Raw genomic sequence first — 26260 nt, 5'->3', positions numbered from 1 at the left:
GATTTTTCCCCTCAATCTCTATATATTCAGGGAACGCACAGACTACAAATTCCTTTAGCCGCATGGATAGATTGTTATCATCTGATCCAAGAGGAGAAGCAAATTAAGTGGCCGGAACTTCAGTTCGGTTGTTCAGGCGTCTATTTTTCTTTTCTTTTTTTTTCCCCCACTGATGATCTTGGTCGTTTTGCAGAGGCATCAGAAGTCCAAATGGGAACTATTTTGGGCACTCTTTGATGTCTTCTCCAAAACATAGTGTTGCAAAGTCTGGATTGTCAAGTGACAATTGTGGAGAACATTGGAGCTTGGCGTTTAAGGGATTGGCAAATGCTAATCCAATGTTGACAAGAACATGTAGTAGGGATGTTGTATTATTGGTACCCCCATTTGAATTTTCTCAATTGGCTGGTGAGAACTTTTCTAAAGTAGCTTTGTAATATTTGTCAGTCACAATCCCTTTCTTCACAAAAATATAAAAGACTAAAAGAAAATAAAATTAAAAATTTCTAATATTTAGAAGAAACCATAAAGCTAAATGCTTCTTACCAGTTCCACACATCTGCAGATCATATTTTTGACCAAATCAAACTGTGTTTTGGATGAGCATAAGCCCCTCAACAAAACCATGGCCCGACAAAGGTATAGAGGACAAGATAGATGAAGGACTGCTCTGCTACCACATCAACAATTCGAGGCCCATTCAATAATTTAAAAAACATCTTTAATTAAACAAGAAGCTAATTGTTAACACTGAAACAGAGTGATCTTTTGTCCTGATTCATTAACTACGAAAAGTGGAAACGCCTGAGCAGAAGTTTGCGTTCTCATCCTGCCAAGAGCATTAAACATTGTTGTGAAGTTTTTCCAAAGTACTAAATATTGGTTAAGGAACAATAATGTGAAAACTCCTACCCACCTACAGAGGCGACTGGGTCATTATTAGCTTCAGTAGAGTTTCTGCTGTGCTCTTTCATCAATCTATACCTCCTTCAAGTTTCCTAAGCATACATACTTAATCTGCAAAGATATCCACACGGGAACATATATGTCACTGACAAAAGTTATTATTCAATGTAAATATTGGAATCACATTCACTTACTTCCAAGTATTCATCAATCCCATACTTGGAACCTTCCCTTCCAAGACCTGACTGCTTAAATCCTCCGAATGGTGCAACCTTACAAGACAAAATACCAATGTATCAAACTTGTTTTGCACATCTAGTAAAATAGATAAACTTATGGAGCCAACCTCAGTGGATATTAATCCTTCATTAACTCCAACAAGTCCATACTCAAGAGCTTCTGACACACGCCAAGAACGAGGCATGCTTCTAGTGAATATGTAAGCAGCTAAACCTGCACAAATGACAGTTCCACATAATCAATAAAAAAAAAATGGAAGGCGGATGTACATATTCTTGTCATTTGTTGACTATCTTAGTTGACGGAGAGTCTAAAATGTGCATCATAAAATGACATCAATTAAGAAAATAAAACAATGATCATAGCTGATACATCACTATATTTCTAGCAACAATTAGCTTTTAACTGGTGGATTTAGCTGCAAGAAAGTTCCTTGCAGCTAAAAAGATACTAATCCCACTCCAAGTCAGCATAATGTGCTTATGTGATCTCGTCCCATGTTGACAATGTTAGCATTTATAAAGATGTGCAGGAAGTTCCTAATCATAATTAAGAGCAAGATCAGTTAAGCTTCCCACTTACAGCTCGGTCTTCCAAGCTCTCCATAGAGCTTGATCTCTTGAGCTCTCCATATAGCTCAATCTCTCAAGCTTTTTATACAGCTTGGTCACCCAAACTCTCCATGCAGCTCGGCCCATTGAGCACATACAACTAGGGTTGTAAATGAACCGAACATTCGTGAACAAGCTTAGTGTTGAGCTTATTTATGTTTGTTCAATACACATAAGATCAATTAAATGAATAAGTTTGAACAACTCGTTAAACCAAATAAACAAGCTTGAACACGTGTTCAACTCGTTAATGTTTGTGAATAACATTCGTGAACAATATTTATGAACAACGTTCGTGGATAATATTGGTGAATAATATTTATGAACTATGTTCATCAATAAAACTTTTATGAACATGCTAAATAAACAAAAAAAGTTTCAAAACGAAGAAATAAGTATGTATTATCAAGCTCAATAACCAACCTACCAAGCTTAGAAAGTAAAAATTTCAAACAATCAAACAAACTTGAATTGAGAGCTCGAAATCATTTAAACGAACCAAGTTTAAGCTCATGAAAAAGAAACCAAACCAAGCTTGAGCAATCATTTTAACAGCTTGATTCATTTTAGACTTGGCTTGGCTTGATTACCTTATCAAACAAGCTTGAACACCACAAAGTTTGGCTCAACTTGGCTTGTTTACAGCCCTTGATACAACTCAGTTCCCCAATCGAACAATTGAAGTGGCCCACAATTCTAATAACGGCCACTCCACAATCACCATCTCTAGGGTAGCTATGACCGAACAATTGAAGCCGGTATAATCAAATAGTAATTGAGGTGAGATTAACAACCAAAAATGATTGAAATAATCAGAACAACCCCTCTACTTTCTTGGACATCATGGCCATAATCTCTACAGATTCCACACTTCCCACACATCTATAAGTAGTGAGGTATATTCAACGTAGATAGGTTCACAATCTCTCTCTCTCGCAATTTCTATCATACATTTGCTTCCACAAGCATTGTACTGACTTAAGCATCATAGGAGCTTTGTCAGATAACTTTGGCGCCATACGACGTTCCCTCTAGCATGTGTAGATCTATCTACCTGCATCATTCAAGTTGGATTGTGAAGTACAAATTATCTCGTCATCATCACCAACACAACATCTACCTCGATGAATTACAAACAAGTTAACGTTGCAAAATTATATGATCCACTAGCAATGTTGAAACTCTGCATTGTTAATCCATTTCCAAGCGCTTGTATCTTTCTTCTTACTATTAATTCTATTGGTTCCTTGAACCCTATTTAACGCTGAAAATATACATCATGATGAAAAAAACTTCAATGACCATTGATAAAGAAAGCTTCATCAACATGATCTTCTATTGAAAAATATTATAGTTGATAGCTTAACCCAAAATCTCAAGCTCTTAGAAAAGGTTTTTTATTTATATTCTTAACACTTCTCCTTCATATGTAGGTGGCTATACTTGATTAGTTCAAAGACAACACATGACTTTGAACTTCCTTTGATAACATGTAAAAGTGGATTGATAACCATTACTCTAAAAACCTAAGTTATTAGGAAAAGGACAAATTTAAATATTTATATTATTAACACAAATAAATCTGAAAAGAAATAATGAAGAGCACAAATTTGATCAATTAACGAACACAGGAGTAATAAATCCAGTATGATTGTCACCAACTTCAGTTGTTTCAGCAATGTGACTGCTTTGACAAGTGGTTATATATTCACAAGCATACAACTATCTATATATGTCCATCAGTGTCTAAGCTCCATTTTGATTCCTATCATGATGAACTAACCTTTCAGACCCACAAGTCCACAGTTGATGCATATCAAAACTAAAATTTAATCAAAGCAAAATGTTCTCAATTATATTGAACTACAAAAAAAGCTACTCGGTATCAACAACCTAAAAAAAACATATATGCAGTGAATTTAGGAAATAACCTGCATTTGTATCATTAGCTATTTGTATAGCCTCTTCTTCAGTTTTAAAGCGTAAAAGTCGTGCAACTGGGCCAAATACTTCTTGACTGCACAGATTTTAGTCAAATATTATAGTAGTAGAGAATCAAAATAACATTAAGTCTAACAAAATCCAGTTGCGATAGTGTCTAAGAGCTAATGAATTCAATAGTCACTAAAAGGTAAAATAGCACTTGATCATAGTTATCACCATTCACTACAATTATGTTGTCATTGAACAGCATCACATCAGAGTAAACAAGCCAGAAAAGCTAAAGGCCATAGATTGTACCTAGATATTAGCATCTCATTATTGACATTTCCAAGTACAGTAGGCTCATAGAATGTCCTGCCTAGGCTGTGTCTCCTTCCCCCAACTAGTACATCTGCTCCCTGTAAAAGGAGTATAATTATTTGGTGGTGAATAAGTAAGGTGAATTTACTTCTAAGATTCAAGTGAGAAAAAAATATTTTTATTAAGATTCACGATGTACAAAATAAGGAGTATGCCTAGATTGATTACAAGTTTTATTCATGGAATAATATTAAAAAAAAACAAAATATATTTATATAAAAAATCATATAAGTCAAATAAATGTGAAAGTTCCTTTATTTCATTCAATTAGGTTACTCAATTAAGTATGAATGTGTTTGTAAGTCTTTCCTTGCTGTATCATACCTCACAAATCTTCCAAGTCTCAGTTTGGTGCAATTAACTATCATATATACAATATCTCTAGGTTTATGATCAACATCAGTTTCAAAACTTGAAATGTGGATTGCCTACTCACTCACTATTTTATAGATGAGGTGTGGTTCACTGATCTAGGTAAAGCCAGCTCTTGAGGTGTTCTCACACCTAAGAGGCTGGAATGGTATCAAGTTCTCTTTATCACCCTAACTCAAGTGGCATCTTGGTTATCTCTTCTGAATTTATTTCAACTTTGTTCTACAAGTTTTTGAACTGCCTCAATTAAGAGCTAAGGCTTATCACTCAGCTATTCATTTCATGAAATCAATCAATTTTCCTGCTATATGGAGGCCTGCATCCAAGAATCAATATACCATTTAAAAAATCTTCGTGTCTAGTTTCAAGGAAGAAGGATAAAGATTGCAACTCTAAGAAAAAGTCATTGAGGTTTTGCTTACAGAGGGTTCAATTCAAGAATCAGTCATTTCTTGCTAAACCTATACCAGCATGGAACTTTCGTCTACGTACTCTACAATATGAATTATCTTTCTACTCTCAAGAGGAAAGAGTGAATGTGATTTAATTTTTTGTAAAGAAATTGAATCTTGAAACATTAGAGGTCAGGTTGTCAAACATCCGAGATCATTGTTTCATTAATTTTGTGGAATGATAACCTGATTGCCAAGGTGGCTAAACTTTGGCAGTCTTCATAACATAGGCTACCAACATCTGCACCTAGAAGCCAAATAAGCAATTATCTGGAAATATTGAAATTCCAATGAGGATGAGCTGATTCTTCAAGGTTCACTAAAATTTCTACAAATAAGGTTGGTAATCAATGGGAATGGAGGACTTGATGAGATCTTAAGCGGTCTGACCAAAATTTTGTAGTTTGTCTTATATTAAGAAGGAAATTTGAATAGAATTAAGACTATGAATATATAGTTCCACTGATTAAAGCAAGATAACAGCTGATATATATCTGAGTATAGTAAGCACTAAGCAGTAAAGAGCAATGTTTCATTGAATAAGAATGATAATCAGCTAGGTGAAATATAACCTAGATATTGAAACTTGCCACACATTCAATGCAATTGTTGAAGAAGGTTATCAGATGACATTTACAGTGGGAGACTAGAGAAAATCAGTGAGTTACAAGAAAGGTGGAGGATCTCACTTGGCAAAAGACAACAATTTCACGATCCTAAGAGATTTCAACTAGAATCAATCAAAGCCACCCGATGGGAAAGAAAAATCAAGATAAGGGTACGTTCATACTGACAAGATGTTCCATGTGCAGAGAAAATGACCATGATATCATGAATGTCTTAATAAAAAATCTTGACTTAATCTACTTGGAGAATACTATGTTAAGATAAAGAACCCATCTATGAGGAAATTCCTACAGAAGGAATTAACAAAGAGACTTGTGATCAAAATAATGAGGCTAAGAGCCTCATTATTAGTGGTATCATGGTTGTCCATGTGACAGAGGTTAACAAATAATATTTGCATAACATAGTATACATCTACAAAACATTAGGTGCAATCTCAATACATGATAATATGAGAGAAATAGGGTTGAGATGCTATGTAAACATTCAAAGATAAATTCTATAATTAGTTGTCAAAAATTTGTTGGTGCAATCTTACCCTAAGTGGTGAGTACTAAATGGTATTGATGTATTTGGCAAAAAGATTTAAGTTTGGTTAATGATGTATTTGCTCATAAGTTCTGTCAAGTGTGCAAGTGATCTTGAGAGGTTGGGAAAAAGATTTAAGTTTGGTTAATGTTGCATTTGCTTATAAGTTCTGTCAGGTGCAGTGATTGGAAAAATCTAAGTAGGTCAAATTGATTAAATACTTGGCAGATAGAGAAGTCCAATAGGAGCAGACAGATGGAGAAGTGTCAAGTTGATCGGATACTTAGTAGATGGAGAAGTTCAACATTAGTTGGCAGACAAGAAGTCCTCAAGGTTGATGACATACCTAGCAGATTGAAGAAGTCTTATAGAAGGGACTCCTGACAGGCAGAAGAAAACTTAAGGCAAGGATTCCTAGTATGTGAGTTGTGAGAGGTTACAAGAGAACTTGTATTCTTAGTTTTTTGAGAATTTTTACATAGGTGCGTACTTGACTAAAAAATAAGGTATTTGTAGGCTGCAATCAACTGAGTAGTTGAGTCCACTCAGAAGTCAACTGAACACGTTCTGCTCGTAAATAGATATAATCTTATCGGTAATTAGCTGATTGGAATTAATTCACTTTGTTAATTGATTACAATAAGTTAATCAATTAATTGATTTAATACACTCAACTAATAGAATGTTAATTTTGATAAATCCCTAAAGTCCATAGTTAAACTCAAATTTACCTAAAAAATAAGAGTTAAAATGAAATTTATCTAAAATCAAAGGTTTAAATAAATTTTACCATAAAATGTATGAGTAAATGAAATTTATCCTAAAATCAGAGAGTAAATTAATTTTATCCTAAAATTAATTAATGAAATTAACTTAAAAAATAAGGTTTCAAATGAAATTTATCTTAAATGCCATTTTAAACCTAAAATTCAGAGTTAAATGGCATTTATCTATGACTGCAGTGTAAAATTATAATATGCCCTAAAATTAATTAGGTTGATTAAAATTTTAATTAGTGGAGCACAATAGGAAAAAACACAAACTCATCTTCTCAGTTGTAGTGTCAATTGCGACTCTACCATAATCTCAACTCGCGATCAACAAATCACAACCCAATAAAGGTCGGTAATGAGGTGAAACCCCTTCCGAAAACCTTACATATCTCCTCCATAATCAACATTGCTTCTTAGAAGTTTTGCATCCACCTCCTCTGTCATCCACCTCTTCGATCCTTCATTATTGCTCTTATGTTTTCCATTCTCTATTTCATCCCAATTTATAGCCCTTCTTCCTCTCCTCTTCCCCTCCTTGTGACCAACAAAATTATTCTAAGTATCATGTAAGCAATTATGAATGATTCTTGTTGTCTCCTTCCATGTCAGCCTAAGCAGCAATTGGTATCATCTGGCCATACGACATTGTTATGGGGAACAGAATGAGACATTGGGATCGTGCCGGTTCACGTGGTTCAAACTTTCAGTCCATGCATGATATACATCACTTATCCCTTACTGTTTTCTATGAATCAACGAACAGAGACTTCATGAACTCCTAGACAAACTACCTCTGTAATAGTCCTATCGAGCCTTGAATCCCAATAATTTTATACAGACGAAAGTTTTAAATATAAAAGACTATAATTCAGGTTTGAACGCATCAAATAATAATAATAATAATAATAATGGCTCCAATCAGGAAAGCAATGACTATCCATAGTTGTAATGAAGATTACCTTTCCAGTAGCATCTTTGACTAATGATTCAACCTGAAGAAGCAAAAAGTCAGAAAGAACCATGTCACTAAATATTCCCAAGGGAGATTTTTTAAGGAAATAGAATTCATATTTAGGTGAAGAAAATTAATCACCTTTTCTAAAGCGGCTTCATTGATCAATGGACCCTGCAATAAGAAGATACAAGTTTAAAGATCTAAAGTTTCACACAAGTACAAAAAGTTTAGAAATACTCACGTTAATTAGAAATACTAAGTAAAAACACAAAACTGATCTACAAAATAAGTTAACTTTGAGAAGATTAAAATTGAAGAAACGAATTTTCTCAAGGAGTGAAAAAACTTGAAGTTACTGGCCTTTTTACATCAACCAATTGCTGAAGATAAAGTATTTCCAGGTACATGAATATTGAAGGATTGAATTTGCTTAAAAATAGAAGTTAATACCTGAACAGTAGTTTCAATAAGGCCATTGCCAACTTCCAGAGCTTGAACAGCCTTTGCAAAAGCACTAGCGAATTTATCATATATACCTAGACAAAAGTGGAGTATAACACAGAGATGATAGAAATGAAACAAAAAGGAGTCAGATAGGTAGGTACATACTGGTACAAACCAGTACAGATTGACACAAAATTAACTGGGGCCAATATAAACTAGCCCTAATCTCTCCATTTCAATTTCATTAGGCATATTTCACTTGTATGGGCAAAAAAGTTAGTATCAAACCTAATTCATTAAATTAAGACAAGAAATAAACAAAATCAAATGAAGATATAAAAAGATATAAGAATATTCCTATAGCATTAGCTCAACATTAGATGTCTTTTAACAACCACTGAGTTTAAATTAATATGATATTATTGTGTCACATTAAAATTGTAGAAAAATAGAGTGAAAGTGTAATATCTTTAAGAAAGGATCAATGAAAATTCAATAGAAAATCATTGTGTGATTTATTGATTCACGAAAAATTGGATTTGCATATTAAATTGTTACTTCTTTGCAAGGTAAAACTACATTTATTTTTCCAAACTTCCTATATCAGTAAACCAATATACTGTTCTTATAACTTAGTGGAGCATAGTGTTCAACATCTATATGATTTTTTAAATTATTTTCAGCATTTTATAAAACCACACAAAGGGGTTTCATATTTATCAAATTGTGGAATTTCAGAGTGAAATGCCCTCCTATTTGCCCTCTCTTCAAACAACACAGAAACTCCACCTCATGGTTTAAAATCTCGTACCTACCAAGTGAATTGGTCGAACGTATTGTTCTAATAGATTAACGAAACTCGATGCTATTAGGCACAGACAATATCTCATGTATTGTTGTGTCAATTATGTCGGTGTGTATTGTTTCATACCAGCACTTGGCACCTCTTGGCATGCTACCATACGGGTGAAGATGAATTGAGATAATGTTTTTTTAGCATGTGTCCATACAAGATAATGTTAAAATTATATTATTCCAAGTGGAGAACAAAATTTGAATTTAAATATATAGTTGTGTTATTATTATTATTTTTTTTCATCTCCTTCCTCCTTCCACCTCTAATTTGCCACTAGCACCGTACATCAAAACGTTAACACAATATCAAAAAGCTATCATTTTAGTCAAAGACTAAAACTCTAACGCAGTTAGAGATTTTGAACCTCAGTTTGCACTTTTGCAAATTTTTGTTATCATTGTCTCAAGTAGTTATCTTCATTGTGGAGGGCTCATCAACTTAGTAGTGTCCAAGCTTCCCACTGCTCGTCGCCTCCCTTCCATTGCTTATCTTCTACACAAGAGTGATAAATTCTAGATCAACCAATCAATATATGACCTAACTAGATTTCATCCATGCTAACCCTTTGCTCTTGTTGTCATGAACTCCCATGCAATTAAGACTATTTTTCCATCACAGTAGGCGCCTTGTTTAACAATCATCACCAACTCATCTTAGGAGCTATTTTCTCTTCCTCCTAGGAAGTCCATTATAGAATGTTAAAAATTTTTCAAAGTTAATTGTTCACCAACTTGATAGACTTATTAAAGCTTACTTGGTGGTTAAAGTTTCCACCTAGCTTTATGTTGTTGACTACCTTGATACATTCTTTCCAATGGACAAACTCACTTTAATTCGCCTCTTCCTCTCCTTAGTTGCTTTCTTTCATTGGCCTTTCATCAATTTGATATAAAAGAATATTTTCTTCACAGTGATCTTTTAGAGGACGTCTATGTGGAGCACCCTCCAAGGTTTGTTGCTCAAGGGAAGATGGGTCTGATGTGTAAATTGAGGAAGTGTGTACATGGATTAAAGTGATCTCTGAGAGCTTGGTTTAGAAAATTCAACTCAGCTCTTCTATAGTAGGACATGACAAGATTATTATAAATCACTCAGTGTTCTACTTCATTTCATAGTCAGGAAAACATATTGCTTTCTTTGTTTGTGTGGACAATCTTACCATCATTTCTAAACTAAACACTTGGGTATACTTTCTCGGCGGAGAAATTGCTTGTCTAAAAGAAGGTATATATATCACACAACACAAGTATATATTGGATATACTAGAGGAGGAGGGTGCTATACTAGGGACTAAATCGAGATACTCCCATGAATCCCAAATAAGAGTCACTAACTCATTCAGAGAAATTCAGAAAACTAATAAGAAAAATTAAACTATCTCAGAGTCACTAAAGCTAACTTGTCAGATCATTGGATAGTAGCTTTGAGGATCCTATACTACTAGTGATATGATGTTTCAAGGAAAAGTATTTTATTTCATGATCAAGATTATCTTCAGATAATAGGCCAATATGATGTAGATTAGGTTGGTCCATTACAGATAAGCGATCTAGATGAGGTAACCTTAATTCTTAATTCTTGAAAGAGTAAGAAGCAAACAGTAATGGCGAGATCAAAGTCCTAAGGAAGAATATAGTGTCACGATTGTAGCTGCATGTGAGTTTATTTGGGTTAAACATTTGATGATCAAACTAGGATGCACTATATAGAGCCCATGAAGCTTGTCTGTGACAATCAAATTCTAATTCATATAGCCTGAAATCTCTTTTTTATGAGAACAAACCATATAAAGATTGATTATCACTTCATCAGAGAGAGTGCAATCTAATGAGACTGTTACCTCCTTTGTAATTTCTAATGATTAGTTAACACATTTGCTGGTCAAATTGTTAAAAGAGCCTAAGTTGAGTATATTTATAACAAGTTGGGTTTCTATGATATATTTAAACTAGCTTGAGGGAGAGTATGATGGACTCATGTGTTAATATTTACACACGTAAATTATGTAGGGTGCGGGTGCATATGTAATATTTTATACTCATTAATAACATCCATAAGGGAGCTACCTAGCTATTTTGTGATTTCCCTTAATCTCAACACATGGTTTAAGTTTCAAATTGTTGCCTAATACAATAAAATGTACAGCTCTGCTCACTATCTTGCATGTGAAACCCCTTAATACACACGATACCATAGGTCATCGAGTTGCGAGGCTTCCGTGAGTACTACTTCCTCGAGGCTTCACAAACTTGGGTGTCCTTAGAAACCTTCATAAGGCTTCCGCAAGGATCCCACAAGCTTTTCACAAGGTAGAGGTTGACAATGAGGTCTTCCACTAACTAGGGTACCATTTGAACAGTATGCAATCCATTGGCAAAAGCTACTCTAGGATCCACAAAGGCTCAATACACGTTCTTCCATCCCTATTTCTTCTTCTTCTTCTTCTTCCTTATTCAATTCCTCCTAATCGATGCCTGATGAGTGTAGATTATGCATATTTCTAGGCATTGATTGTTGTATATTTATTTACATTTCATAAGCATGATTTATATTATCGCACCCTATTCTAAGTGACTTCGTTATTTTTACTCTTTTGATTCGGAGAACTGCTCTTGCTTGTTTTGATCGATAGGATGTGCTTTCGGAACAAAAATGGAGCATAAACCGCTTGGAATGTGAAGTTGGAGCAAGGAGCATGCTCTGGCCAGGTCTCATGACACGGGTGTGCTCCTATGACAAAGAAAGACAAAGAATGAAGCGGAAAAGGCTCAACACTGGCTAGCTATGCCTCATCATCGAGCTTCATCATCGAACCAACACACGAAACATTCAGGGAGAAAAAGGTATTCAAAAGACTATTAAAATGAAGTTTTAATTAACAAACACGCTTTGGTCATGTCTCATGGCACGAGCGTGTTCGCACGGACGATATCATGCCCAAAACAATGCTAAAATGGAGCCAACAACTTCCACCATGGCCGGTCACACTAGCTAGGCACGACCCGTGTCAATTTTAGTGATTTTCCCAATCCTAACATGGGCGCCTGTGCAAGCTGGGCATGACCCGTGTCAATTTTAGCGATTTTCCCAAGCCTAGCACGGGCGCCCATGCTAGTCGGCTGGCACGGGTCATGTCAGCCTCTAGCCCAAAACTGCAAACCAAACATCGAACGGCTATAACTTTCGACTGAGTTAAAGTTACAGGTCAAACGACCTATCAAAATATAGATAATTTCAATCTCTGCAAGTTTGCTTTAGGGTCCAACTTGAGAAAACCAGGTCGGCAAAAAACCCATTTTGACTGAGCCATGTAAATTTGGCAGATCTGGGCAGTTTTGGGGGAGTTATTAAAAGGTCAAGGAAACCCTTCTTGGGAGGATATTGGACAGGGGCTCCGCCCCCTTCCTGAGGAGAGGGTTTCCCTTCTTGGGAAAATCCTAGAGCAACCATCTTCATCCATCTCGACGATCCATCCACCTCCGAAGCAAGGATTTCATCCAAGAAGACCGACAACGGTAAGCATTCTCTCCTCCCTATTTCGTGTATTGAATTGTAGATTGCTATATTCTTTGTCTTTTGGTTGTAATTCCTTCTCCATGAAGTAGAACTCTGGATTCTACGAGTAGGGAGTAACTATGATGTAATTGTTAATGCATGAACTATGTAATTAGTCAATTCCATGTTCTATGATATGATTGTTTATGGTCTGGGCCTACTGTGTAAACACGATCTCGATGTCAAAAGCACGAGATTCGTATCCCACAAGGATTTGAGGATAAACTGAAAGGATAACTCAATCCTCCGACCCGTAGAAACCCAAGACATGGAGAGTCGACTACGAGAGTAGATCGGTATGCACGAGGAGTAGTAGGTTGTCATAGATCTTAATGGATCGGTTCCAATTCATCGCTAGGAGGCAACTCGGGGGTTGTGGGATCATATGACAGGGATCCTCTTGAGAAAGCAATCCCTCAGCTCTGTCACTCTGAAAGTAGACAATGAATTAGAATCGATATGCCAACGTAGTTCCAAAAGTCCACATCAAATACCCTAGGATAGTCTACCTACATAAACAACCATTGAAGATAGAAAACCAAACATAGATTGGGTTTTTACAAACATTATAGTGAAATCGAAGTCCTAGAATTGTTCCCCCCAATTCCAACTTCTCCCTTGACTATTTGCCTTCCCTTGACCTTCTCTCTCTCAGCCCCTCTCTCAAACCTTTCCCTCATGCTCTCTTAGTGATCTCTCTCTCTCTCTCCTCTCTCTCTCTCTCACACACACATTCTCCTAAGCTTGTTGGTGACTCCAACCAACTTTCGATTATCTAGATAACTAGTTTTGTGAACTCAATTGGTGCTTAATCAGTAGATTGATATTTTATTACTTGACGACACTCCGTGTACTTGTGGATTTATCACATCAATGCCTATCAAAACCACCATGATACGCCATCAGCACTACTGACATATCACATACTAGACAAGGACCAAGAGCTTAGCATGGAACAAGACTTTGAACAATGGTTGTATGTCACCTTATTCTCATAAATTGGAACTGAGTGAAACTTCTCTTTAATTCTCAAAATTTTGATGAAAAGCTGAGCAAGAAAAATTATAACTTCATTTCTCAAACTCTTCCAAACTCTATACTTATAGCATTTAGACCTAAATTTTTATGCACCTTCTAATAAATTTTTTGACAAACAATAATGATTTCACCCCCAAAATAAGGGGCCTTCATATGAATTTAGTAACCTCTATGATGTCACAGTTTGATAACACTTCATCTAAATAAATATAAAATACATGTCTTCTGGAATTTCAAATATTTGAGTGTGACTAAATATAATCATCTTTTCTTGGCTCTAGATTCAAAGAATATTTAGATGAGCTCTGATAAGACTTTGACGTTAAAGCATTACTCACATAATTCTCAAAGCAATTAAATCCAAGTATAGTATCTTGTCAACGGAATAAGATATCTACCTTCTTGCACAAGTATTCTGTTTGCACAGACACAAGTTTGGCCACTGTTGCGAAATTTTGCTGCAAGCTGAAACAATAAGTGATGTCAGTCACCAGAAATATTTCACAAATGTTGTATATATAAAGAGATATACATAGTAGACGTTAAAAACCAAACCAGAGAACCACTTTTACCTTCAAGTTAAATTTACTAGAAATATGAAATTTGCAAGTCACAATATAATGTGCCTAGGATTTCTTACTATTGTAATGTACATATAGGAGGTTTAGGATGAAAACTATCTACAGTAAACTAGAACATTGTAAATATCACGTCTTATTTGCTTTTATACTTAGAACACCTAAGAAAATCTCTACCTCTGAGACTCTTAGTATATCTTTCATGTTTAGGTTACAACTAATGTTGTTAATTGAAGTTTATATATATACTGTTGTGTCTTGACCTTGCAATTGTTGGCAGCCGCACTTTCCACACCTGATTGCCACTCCCACCCTGATCATTTTTGCCTACATGATTTGTCAGTGCACCATCCACCTCTAGTAGTTGCTGCTCCAGAGCCCAACACCTCCATGCCATCACGTGCTGCTGTTGGTACTCCTCACTAATTGATACTCGTTGCCACTACCCAGTGTGATCTCCTTGAACCTTTTCAATGTATAACCCAATCCCCTTCCATCAAAAGAAGAAATTAGACCCGATTTCTTTTGTCCCATCCTGTGCCAGCCACCAGCATGCATGTTAACCAACATCATGTAACCGACCACAGGAATAACCATGAGATATGGGCGACATGGCATAATTTGCATGCACTGATGAGTTTCAATGTTGGTGTTTTCAGGCAGCACGACTCAACACGTGAAACCATGCATGAAACCTATTGGAAATTTTGTCATTAAAGTCAAAGATATGCAAATCAGGAAAAAAGGGAAGGATAATTTGTCAAATATTAGCTTTAATTAGTTTCCTTATTATTTAGTTTCCTTTTCATTAATTTCCTTTCTATTGTAAATTCTCTCTATAAACAAGAGAGTGTTGCACCTATTCTTTTGTGTAAAAGAAATTATTTCTTTCTCATTTTCTAAGTTGTTATTAGAGCAACAATAAAATTGTAGTAGTCATGTCAGAAGTCACGTCTGAAGCCACTACAATCCCTGCCACTACCAAAGGTATGATGATAAGTCGCGGGTTTGGTGCAATTTCTGCAACAAGCCTCGCCATACATGTGAGACATGTTAAAAAATTCATGACAAACCTACCAACTAGAAAAACAGCAAGAAAGGAGAGAAGAATCGTGAAATTCCTACTGTCAATGAAGCCGACTCAAGTCCCTTCAATAAAGAGCAGATGGATCAACTCTTGAAGCTGATAAAATCCAACTTCTCATATGGTATTCCTAGTGTTTCTGTAACGCCCCGGCTCGGGCGGGCCCCACCCGAACCGAACCGGGAACGCTACCTGAATTGCTGCTTTGTCCTCACTCGCACGCACCCTGGAAAACTTCCCAGGAGGTCACCCATCCTCAGATTTCTCCAAGCCAAGCACGCTTAACTTTGGAGTTCTTAAGTTTGGGCTTCCGAAAAGGAAGGTGCACCTTGGTGATATGGATAGCATCATCTAACCTTTTAAGTTATACTTAACTAGAATCTCAGAACCGGGGTATTACAATCACCCCCACATAAAGACACAACGTCCTCGTTGTGTAACCACAAATCACACCACAAACAAATCCCAGAATCTCCCTCGCTAGGTGGTGCCCTGGGTACCTGAATTGCCCATCGGGTTGATGACTAGCTCCACAGACCACCGGAGGTCCTTTCAGCGTGCTTTGTCCTCACTCGCACGCACCCTGGAAAACTTCTCAGAGGTCACCCATCCTCAGATTTCTCCAAGCCAAGCACGCTTAACTTTGGAGTTCTTAAGTTTGGGCTTCCGAAAAGGAAGGTGCACCTTGGTGATATGGATAGCATCATCTAACCTTTTAAGTTATACTTAACTAGAATCTCAGAACCGGGGTATTACAGTTTCCTTGGCACAAGCAGGTAACAATCCTAAAGCTCGCTCCGGTTTAAACTCCTCTCCGTAGATCATAGATTTTGGAGTCACATACCACATGTCTAGTTGCTCTCACTTATTTGATACTTATTTCCCTTGTTCTGGAAACAAGAAAATTAGAATTGTAGATGGTAGTTGTTCACCTATTGTGGGAAAAGGATTTATCAAACTAACCGAACAAATTAATCTTAATTCTGTTCTTCATATTCCTAAATTAGCTTGCATGCTAGTAAACTATCTAAAAATTCTAATTGTCGGATTATATTATATTTCTTGAATCACATTGTGAATTTCAGGACAAGAACTCATTTTATGTAGTTTATTCAATTATTTAGTATTTTAAATGTTAATGTGAATGAATCATAACTATGTAGACCTATCCCTAATAGATTGATTCCAAAATAGCATATCCAAATTATAAGGAATCTCATAGAAGCCACAAGTGCCGAATTTGTACCCTGCCAACTTTGATTTGTACTAGTTCTAGTATGTAAATAAATTGCAAATATGATCCAAGTAATAAATGCCCAAGTTTCCTTGGGGTCCCGACTCCAATACGATCCCCATGCTTCATTAGCCCATACTACTCCACAAAGAATTCCTATGGTTAAAAAGGTAAACCCTAAACTAATGACACGATAACTCAAATAATCCAAACATTGAGTTAATTGATATTTATAATAATTTCGAAATGAAAGAGAAGAAGTGTTTTTATAAACACTTCTTTTTTCAGTCCAATAGTTAATCTTACCAAAGAGGGATGATGATTGGGCGTGCTAGGATAATTCAAGGTCTCTGCTACTTAGATGAAATACTTGTTAGTAATAAAAAAGCTCAGAGCTTTAACAGTATTAGTTCAAACTCAATTTGAGAAAAAATAATACTATGGCACTATAGACTAGGGCATCCCAATTTTCCTTATCTAAAAATCTTATTTCCAGAATCATTTAAAGGCATTACATTGTGAAACTTGTTTTTTTACAAAATTTCACCGTTCAACTTATTTGTCAAAAAATTACCGGCCCTCCAAACCTTTTTATTTGATTCATAGTGATGTTTGGGGCCCATCTAAAATTACTAACTCTTTCTGAAAAAAATGGTTTATAACATTTATTGATGATCATACATGTTTATGTTGGATTTATCTGATGAATAAAAAATTTAAAGTGAGAAATTTGTTCAAAAATTTTTACACTAATTGAAAACCAATTTCAAACCAAAATTTGTATTTTACATTCTAACAATGGAACAAAATATTTTAATGAGCACTTAGGCGATCTTTTGAACGAAAAAAGTATTTTTCATCAATCTACTTGCGAGGATGTCCCTCAACAAAATGGCATTGTAGAACGAAAAAATAAACATTTACTTGAAGTAGCACGTGCCATAAGATTTTATAAGAATGTTCCTAAGTATTTATAGAGTGAAACAATTTTAACAGCCTCTTATTTGATCAATAGGATCAAGGTTTAACATTTTGGCCCGTGCCAAGGTTTCGGTCACCGAAACGATACGGTTTCGGTATCGTATTATGTCGTAGTGATATAGTTTCGGTATTTTTTTATTTATATATAATAATTATAAGATAAATATGTGTATGGTGTATATAAAAATAAGTTCTATATTAATTTTGTATAAGTTCTCAATTATTAAATAATTTAATATTGCTAGAAAAATAATTAAAAATAGTTTTATTTAAATAAAATTGATATATCAATAACTCAAATTAAAATGGATCTATCTATAATAATAAGTATATAAATAAATACAAGATATTACTTTATATATAATAATAATTATATAAATTAACTATTTATTCATTTAATTAATTATTAATTAAATAATATATATTTTAAATAGTAAAAAAATATCAAGTAAAAAATATAAAATAATAGAATAATAAAAAAACATTATAATATAAATATTATTATTAGATTTTTTAAAATTTTAAAAGATTTTTTTAAATTTTAAATGAAATTTAAAATAATACAAAAAAATAAAAAATATTAGAAATTTTTAAATGAAATTTAAAACATTTTTTAAAAAAATAAGAATATTGATTAATAAAATTTATTAAATTTATTTAAAATTTAAATATATTTTTTATTAGGATAATTTAATTAGGATTTATAAAAGTATGTTCGAAATATCACACATCCTTAAGAATTGTTTAAATTAATTAAATAAAATAATTATTTATCGGAAAAAAAACATGTATCATCGTCCGCGGTACCGGAAAGGTCGTCGAACCCGTCCGATGGCGCCGACAGGGTCGTCCGACGATGGCTTCGCCGCAAAAGGCTTCGCGCGATGCCTTCGCTGTTGAAGGCGTCACGGGATGCTTCTGACGCCTCCGGAGACATCCCGCGACTCCTTCGGTGCCGCCAGAGGCTTCCAGCATCTCCTCCGGCGCCGCCCAACAATTTCGGCCACCCGACGGAACGGTAAAAACTGTCCGTGCCGGGTGGCACAAAACGACATTTTAAACCCTGAATAGGATGTCTACTAAGATGTTAGAATACAAAACACATCTTGATTATCTTAAAATAAATATTTCCTAAAATTAGATTGTTTTAAGATTTGTGTCAAAGTTTTTGGATGTCTTGTCTATGTTCATGTTCCATGTCAATTTTGTTCAAAACTTGAACCACATGCTATAAAATACATACTCTTCGGTTATTCGTTAACAAAAAGGGGTATAAGTGTTTCAATCATCAAAAAAAAAAAATTGTGAGCATGGATGTATCTTTTTTAAAAACAAAACCCTATTTTACCAAAAAATTTCTTCAAGGGACGACAAGTGAAGAAAAAGACAATTTTTGGACATTTCTATCTCACTTCCCAATATCATTTTTCCAGACAATCTTGAAAATAATCACCTACCTCTAGTGTCTAGTGTTGGAAACTCTTAATTAGGTAGAGAAATACTACAAACTAATCATTGTGATCTAAATTCTGAGCTTTAGGTTTATACTAAGAAGAGATTTCATCTTAGCAATAAAGACTCAAATGTCAAGCCTGCACAACACCAATCTGAAAATTTGAGCTCTGGCATTGAAATTTTTAAGTAACCCTATCACAAGTCCAGCTTTGATTCCTATAGCAATTATCTTGATATTCCTATAGCAATTAGAAAAGGTATCCGAAATTGCACTAATCATCCTATTGTAAATTATCTTTCCTATCAAAGACGATCAAAAAAATCATAAAGCTTTCACTTTTAGGATTTCACACTTGTCTGTTCCAAGGAATATATAGGAAGAGTTGGAATTTAGCAGTCATGGAAGAGATGAATCCTTTAAAGAGAAGTGGCACTTAGGAGATAGTTGATCTATCCAAAGGCAAGAAACGAGTTGGGTAAATGGGTGTTTACAATAAAATGTAAAGCTGATGGAAGCATTGAAAGGTATAAGGTTAGACTAGTGGCTAAAGGCTTCACTCAGACTTATGGGACCGACTATCAAGAGACTTTTGCTCTAGTTGCTAAGATAAACTCTATTAAAATTTTGTTATCTCTTGCAGCAAATTCAGATTGGCCTCTACATCAACTTGACATTAAAAACGCATTTCTCAATGGTGATCTAGAAGAGGAGGTATTCATGAGTCTACCGCCTGGATTTGAGAAGAGACTTGGTAGTGAAAAAGTGTGCAAATTAAACAAAGCATTATATGGACTCAAACAGTCGAGCATGGTTTGAACGCTTTCAAAAGGCTGGTGTTAGTTATGGCTTCTTGCAGAGTTAAGCATATCACACAATATTTTATAAATATTCAAAAAACGGTAAAGTTGTTGTTTTGATTGTTTATGTTGATGACATTATCTTAACTGGCGATGATGAAACAGAATTAGTAGTCCTAAAGAAGAGACTCGCAAAAGAATTTCAAATTAAAGATCTGGGAGTCCTTTCTCGAAATGGAATATGCAAGATCCAAGTAAGGTATATTTGTTAATCAAAGAAAATATATTCTTGACCTCCTTTGAGAAACAAGTTGCTGGGGTGTAAAATGGTTGAAACTCCGATTGAGCCTAACTTGAAGTTACAAGCTGCTAGGGTTGAAGAAGTAAAGAACATGGACCTTTATCAAAGACTTGTAGGAAAATTGATTTACTCGTCTCATACGCGGCCTGATAGCGCTTTCGCAGTTAGCATGGTAAGTCAGTTCATGCACTCACTAGGAGCAAAACATTTCGAGGTCGTCTATAGGATATTGAGACATTTGAAAGGGACTCAAGGGAGAGGTTTATTATTCAAGAAACATGGTCATATTCAAGTCAAAGTCTACACAGATGCAGACTGGGTTGGGAGTGTTACGGACAGGAGATCAGCATTAGGCTACTATTCCTTTGTTGGTGGGAACCTAGTTACGTGGCGAAGTAAAAAAACAAAATGTGGTAGCCAGAAGTAGTGTTGAAGCAGAATTCAGAGTTGTTGCACATGAAATCGAGGTGATATGGATCAAAAGAATTCTTGAGGAATTGAAGCTTTCTTACTCAACTCCTATAAAGGTTTATTGTGACAACAAAGCTGCTATTTTTATAGCTCATAATCTTGTTCTTCATGATCGCACAAAGCATATAGAAGTAAATAAATATTTCATCAAGGAGAAAATCAACACTAGAATAATATGCATGACATATCTTCCAACAAATGAACAATTAACTGATGTATTAACGAAGGGACTACACAAGAAATAATTTGATAAGCTGACTAGCAAGTTGGCTATGGAAGATATCTACAAACCAGCTTGAGGGGGAGTATTGGAAATTCTGTCATTAAAGTCAAAGATATGCAAATCAGGGGGGAAAAAAAAGAAAGGACAATATGTCAAATATTAGCTTTAATTAGTTTCCTTATTATTTAGTGTCCTTTTCATTAGTTTCCTTTCTTGTAAATTCTCTCTATAAACAAGAGAGCCTTGTACCTATTCTTTTGTGTAAAAGAAATTATTTCTTCCTCATTTTCTGAGTAAAGTTGTTTAACAGGTTAAAATAAACTAATTTATTGGTAGAGCAAATTTAAAGCATTCTGGTGATAAAAGGAAAAGTAAAAGTGTAAAGAGGATAATTATGTTGATTAGTAACAGAAAGACAGATGAATGATAATGTTTCAATGAGAAAGAGGTGATAACTTGAAAGAGTATTGGTGAGAGCTGACCTAGAAGTCACAGTCTAAAAACTAAGCTAATGTTCAAGTTGAGAACAGCTAAGATAGTTAGATTAAATATCTATTTCATCATTCAGACTGCTCAATCAATGGGACAATGTCATCAGTACTGAAATGATTAGACAAACATGATAGTATAGTCAGATAAAATTCAGCTTGTGATTAACAAGGAGAGAACAACCATGAATGTACAGAAACAAAGTGCCAAAGAAAAGACAGTATTTAGTTAATAAGAAGTGATTGGCATACGGTGCCTTTTACTGCAACATCCAGATCAGCATCATCAAACACAATGCAAGGTGCATTCCCACCTAGTTCCAACGATATCTGAATGAAGATTAACAAATTCAACATAATTATAACAATGTGACATTTAATTTTACATATAGAGAACAAGTACAATAGTTGGACTAAAATAGTGAACCAATATCAGCAAAACAAGAAACTAAGGGCTTAGCGAACAATACAAAGTTTGTAATATTCCATAGGGTTATGTGCCCTTTCTCAGGTCAATGCCTATGGTATTCAATAATCATGGAAGTAACTTGCAATGGCTGACTTATGATAAACATATACCTTTTTAACAGTACTTGCTGATCCTGCCATAAGTTTCTTTCCAACAGCTGTTGATCCAGTGAAGGTGATCTTCCTGACCTACATGATAGTAAACACTAGCATGGATGGTTTGCTCAAAGAAAATAAAGTCATGCAAACACGAAATAATAGGCAAACACCTTCGTGCTTTCAAGTAGAGAATCACCAATATCTGGAGCATTTCCAAATACAATGTTTAGAGCACCCTGAATAATGGGAAAAGGGAAAAAAGAAATCAGAACAATACAAATGTAAATCTCCATTATTTCTCTTTCTACTTTCTCCCCTCTCTCCCTTTGTTATTTCCCACCCATACAGATGTTTGACAAGACAGAGCAAAATTGCTTGGTCCATATGCCAGTTAATGATCAAACCTGTTAGCTCTGCCAGACCCTGACAATGGACCATGGTGGTAAACACTATTTTAATCCAGTCAATTTATCAATTTTAAGCCCATCCACAATCAAAATTGTCAACTTTTTACAGCATAATTACATTCAAAAGTAGATCCTAAGAACAGAATAAAAAAAAGACAAATAACAAGAAGAGACTTACTGGTGAAATGCCAGCTTGAAGAGCAAGCTCAGCTGCAGCTAAAGCAGTTAAGGGTGTATACTCTGACGGCTTGACAACAGCAGTGCAACCACTAGCTAATGCCGGCCCAACCTGGCATACCACTAAGGCATCATTCTCCATTATAATTGTAAAGAGATTTTCCATGTCAAGAAGACAATCTAATTGCCAGTATTACCTTGCGAGTAATCATGGCCAAAGGAAAGTTCCAAGGAGTTATTGCTCCAACTACTCCAACAGGCTGCATGAGACATCAAATCTCAGTTAACAACTAATCATGATCTCTTAAAAGAAATATCATCTTTGTTTTCTACATGAAAAAGTCAATAGCGTTCTAGATGCAACTCACAGATGGATTATCACAAGATCCTAAAGGAATAGTTAGAAGTAATGGCAGATGATACCAAGACTTTAGCTAACGATTGGTATTGGTCGGCATAGCTGAAATGTCCAGTTCCTAATGCCAACTAAAAACAATACCATTTAACCAAATAAGAGTTACCACCTTGTTAAAATAGAGACGTTATACCAACTGAGACAGAACCTATCTTGGCCTGTGCTATCCAAAACTAGCCAAGAGAGAGATTTTCTTCACTTGGCTCATCTTTGATTCCATCATCTGGTCATGGGGAGGAGATAACACTATAAAAAGATAGGGGAGGAGAAGAAAGAAAGAGCACATAGGGGTGTGTGTGTGTGTGTGTACAGCTATGTCAATCTAAGTCCACTTACGAGTAGTTAACCAAGATATATTAATACGCATGTGGAGAAACCAATTGTTATACCAGATGTCTTAAAAGCATTATTTAGTTTGGGTCTAGAAAATTATAGGGTTCATCAATAAGTATCATATCATACTAATATTCGACACCCCTTAACATGTTATAAAACATGCCAATATGAATTGAAATAGTATTTGTTATATTTTTAGCTTTTCTCTGTGCAATACAATGTCAAAAATAAATCATTCCATATGGGAGTTGGTATATAGTTGTGTTCTCTTATTATTCTTCTTTTTCATCACCTTCTACCTTCCCCATCTAATTCTTTACAAACATCATAAATTAAAACATTGATACGGTACCAAAACAATATTGTTCTTGTCAAAAACTGAAATTCCGACACAAGTTAAGGTTTTGAGTCTACCATAAATAAATGAATAAGTTACATATTATCTATGATAAAAATAGGCAATTCATATGTAGATATTTATATAATACATGGTTTAATACTTAAACTATTGAACATTTTAACTTATTTAAAATTTGTAACGAAGTATCAAACCATGATGATTTTACATGAAAAATAATTTTTCCTAACTTTAGAACATCTAGATAGACATGCATGCAAAGTTTTACAAATTTTAGATTTTTTAGAATTTTTAGTAAATTGTCAAATTGGATTGCTATAGGAATCCAATTAAAAGTTAGTTTAGTTGACTAAATGGGTACTTAGTTGATCTAACTAGTAGAAAATATCCATTTTAAAGTACTTTATTTATGCAATTTATAGTATTGTCATGCTTAGATTATTGAAAAGTTACAATCCGATTGTTTAGCAACACTTAAAGAATATTTTATACTTTTAAGTTGCTTGTGAAGCATAATTATATGTGTCCCCATGTTTACTTAAATGTCATGCTTTAAGGGTAGTATTGATTAATTTATATGCATGATTGGATGTATTTTAATATTTTTACATGCCTTGATCACGAGGATAGACAGGATAAGAAATGAGAATACTAGAAAGTTGGCGCTACACTAATTGAGGAAAAATTCAGAGAAACGTGTTTAAGATGATATAGACATGTACTTAGGCCACCAATAAATGCCTCAATTAGTCAATCTAAGACCATGATAAATACACACATTAATTGAGGAAGCGGGAAACTAAAGAAGACTCGGTTAGCAATGTTAAAATAAGTTAAAATTCATTTAAATATAGATGAGGATATAATATAGCATCAAGCTCAATGACATTGGAGGATCCATATAACCGGATAAAGACTTATAATTGTTGATTGCATGCAATTAATTTTCACATATTTAATACTTATTTGATATGCAAAGGGGGAGAGTGTAAATATTTAAGTCTGTGTAGAACTTTAAGTTAGTAAATGTGTCTCCACAAAGGGTCACCTCAAAGGTAGCTAATTCGGGAAAGGGATCTTGAATCGAGGTGAGCTTTACTTGAGGGAAAACTTTTAAGTTTTTTATTGTCTAATTTTTTATTCATTTTATTTCATAAACGGATTGTCTCACATATAAAGGGAGATTGTTGGGAAACAATGAGCCCAAGTGGTTGGGTTCGACATGGTTGGTTGTTCTAATGTGTGAAAAAGAATTTAAGTTAAGTCTTACCCGTGCTTCTAATGTGTGCAATAAGTGTGCAACAAGTAGAATAATAAACATAGAAGCTCACAAAGCTTGGTGACTAGACGTGGTCAATGGAATACTCAATGCAATCAAGTTATTTGGTTTGGGATTGATGGCTCAAAGTCTTGACACAGAGATGGAATTGAAAGGTGAGGGAAGAAGGATGACATGTGGAGCAAGCTCACATAATTTGAAGGATCAACGATTTGACACAAGGGGTACTCTAAAGTGGACTTGGAAGACTAGAGGAGAAGGATGGCAAGTGGAGCAAGCTCACAAAGCTTGGTGCACCTGAGGTACCAAAGGCTTAATGAAGGTGTACTCTGAGACTGCCCAAAACAAGGTAGACTTGTAGGCAAGGGAAGAAGGTGGCACATAGAGCAAGATCATGGAGATTGGTGTGAGGGACTAGAGGCCTACTAAATGTGGAGAAGAGGCCTAATAGAATGTGGACAAGAGGCCTAATAGAATGTGGACTCGAGGGCAACGAGGAGCATTAACAAGGTTAAAGACCTTCAGGCATGAAAGTTATGAGAAATTACAAGTGTTGTGTATTCTTGAGCTTTTACTTTTTGGCAGCATCATCTAGATGATGTATTTAGCTAGGTAAAGGTACACTATCTGGTGGCTTGGTTTGAAGACTTCAACAAAGAATTATTGGTCCTAACTCATAATTTATGGTTGAGCTCAGTTCCATGACTTCATTTATGTCAAATATTCAACTATCACTTACCTAAATTACTCCACCTGACTTCAAATATTTAACAAGATTCAATAAACTGGAAGGTTAGGTTAGTCAACTAGAGCATTGCAGTTGAATGAGCAATCAATGTGAGATTTTGGTGAATAGAATGTTTCTGTCAACGATTCAATCCAATGGATAAGCCTTTAGTAGTTGACTGAATTGGATTTCTAGTAGACTACTGATACAGTCATTAGCTATACAACAATCACTTGTGCTTGATCACCGTTGATTTTTTCTCTCTGTGCACGAGATTTGCAATAGAGGGGCATTGATTATTCACCCTCCCTCACTTTAGCAAGACTTCCAAACTACGTCATCAATCTTGATAGTGATGAACAACAAAGAAACTAGTATGTACAAGATTTAGTAGGGATGAAAATGTTGAGATGGATGTATCTGGACTTACTATAAGAAAAAAGATTTTAAAAGTAATACTCCTAAAATTATTATGTTGTTTAATGAACAAAGAATGATGTCCTAGCCATGGTTTGAAATTTCATACAGTGTTAGATGAAACAGTCAAAACGTATCATGCTGAATAAATTACTAAAACTCGATACTACTTGGCACCAACACAATGTCTCCTATGTCTCGACGAATATCAATTCATGTCAACACTCAACACCTCTTGGCAGGCTAAAATTAAGATGATATTGTTATTTTTTTATAGGTTGTCTCCATACAAAATAATCAAAA

The 26260-nt window shown here is 34.9% G+C and overlaps 1 protein-coding gene across 1 annotated transcript in view; it reads right to left on the bottom strand.

The window, feature by feature from the left end:
* Positions 1–510: 510 nt before the first annotated feature.
* Positions 511–26260, bottom strand: part of LOC122052404 (succinate-semialdehyde dehydrogenase, mitochondrial-like) — a 41055-nt gene continuing 15305 nt past the window's right edge. The window contains exons 7-21 of the mRNA XM_042613900.1: positions 22623–22685; positions 22427–22537; positions 22012–22077; positions 21854–21931; positions 21527–21604; positions 14060–14126; positions 8219–8304; positions 7907–7939; positions 7773–7805; positions 3999–4099; positions 3689–3774; positions 1253–1359; positions 1101–1178; positions 917–1017; positions 511–829 (exon numbers count right to left, since the gene is read on the bottom strand). Of these exons, the coding sequence (XP_042469834.1) occupies positions 979–1017; positions 1101–1178; positions 1253–1359; positions 3689–3774; positions 3999–4099; positions 7773–7805; positions 7907–7939; positions 8219–8304; positions 14060–14126; positions 21527–21604; positions 21854–21931; positions 22012–22077; positions 22427–22537; positions 22623–22685 (1026 nt within the window). The 3' untranslated portion in view covers positions 511–829; positions 917–978. The remainder of the gene's footprint in view (positions 830–916; positions 1018–1100; positions 1179–1252; positions 1360–3688; positions 3775–3998; positions 4100–7772; positions 7806–7906; positions 7940–8218; positions 8305–14059; positions 14127–21526; positions 21605–21853; positions 21932–22011; positions 22078–22426; positions 22538–22622; positions 22686–26260) is intronic.

The sequence above is a fragment of the Zingiber officinale genome, chromosome 3A (genome assembly GCF_018446385.1).
Source record: "Zingiber officinale cultivar Zhangliang chromosome 3A, Zo_v1.1, whole genome shotgun sequence".
NCBI classification, from domain to species: domain Eukaryota; kingdom Viridiplantae; phylum Streptophyta; class Magnoliopsida; order Zingiberales; family Zingiberaceae; genus Zingiber; species Zingiber officinale.
This window is presented reverse-complemented; position numbering and strand designations above follow the sequence as displayed.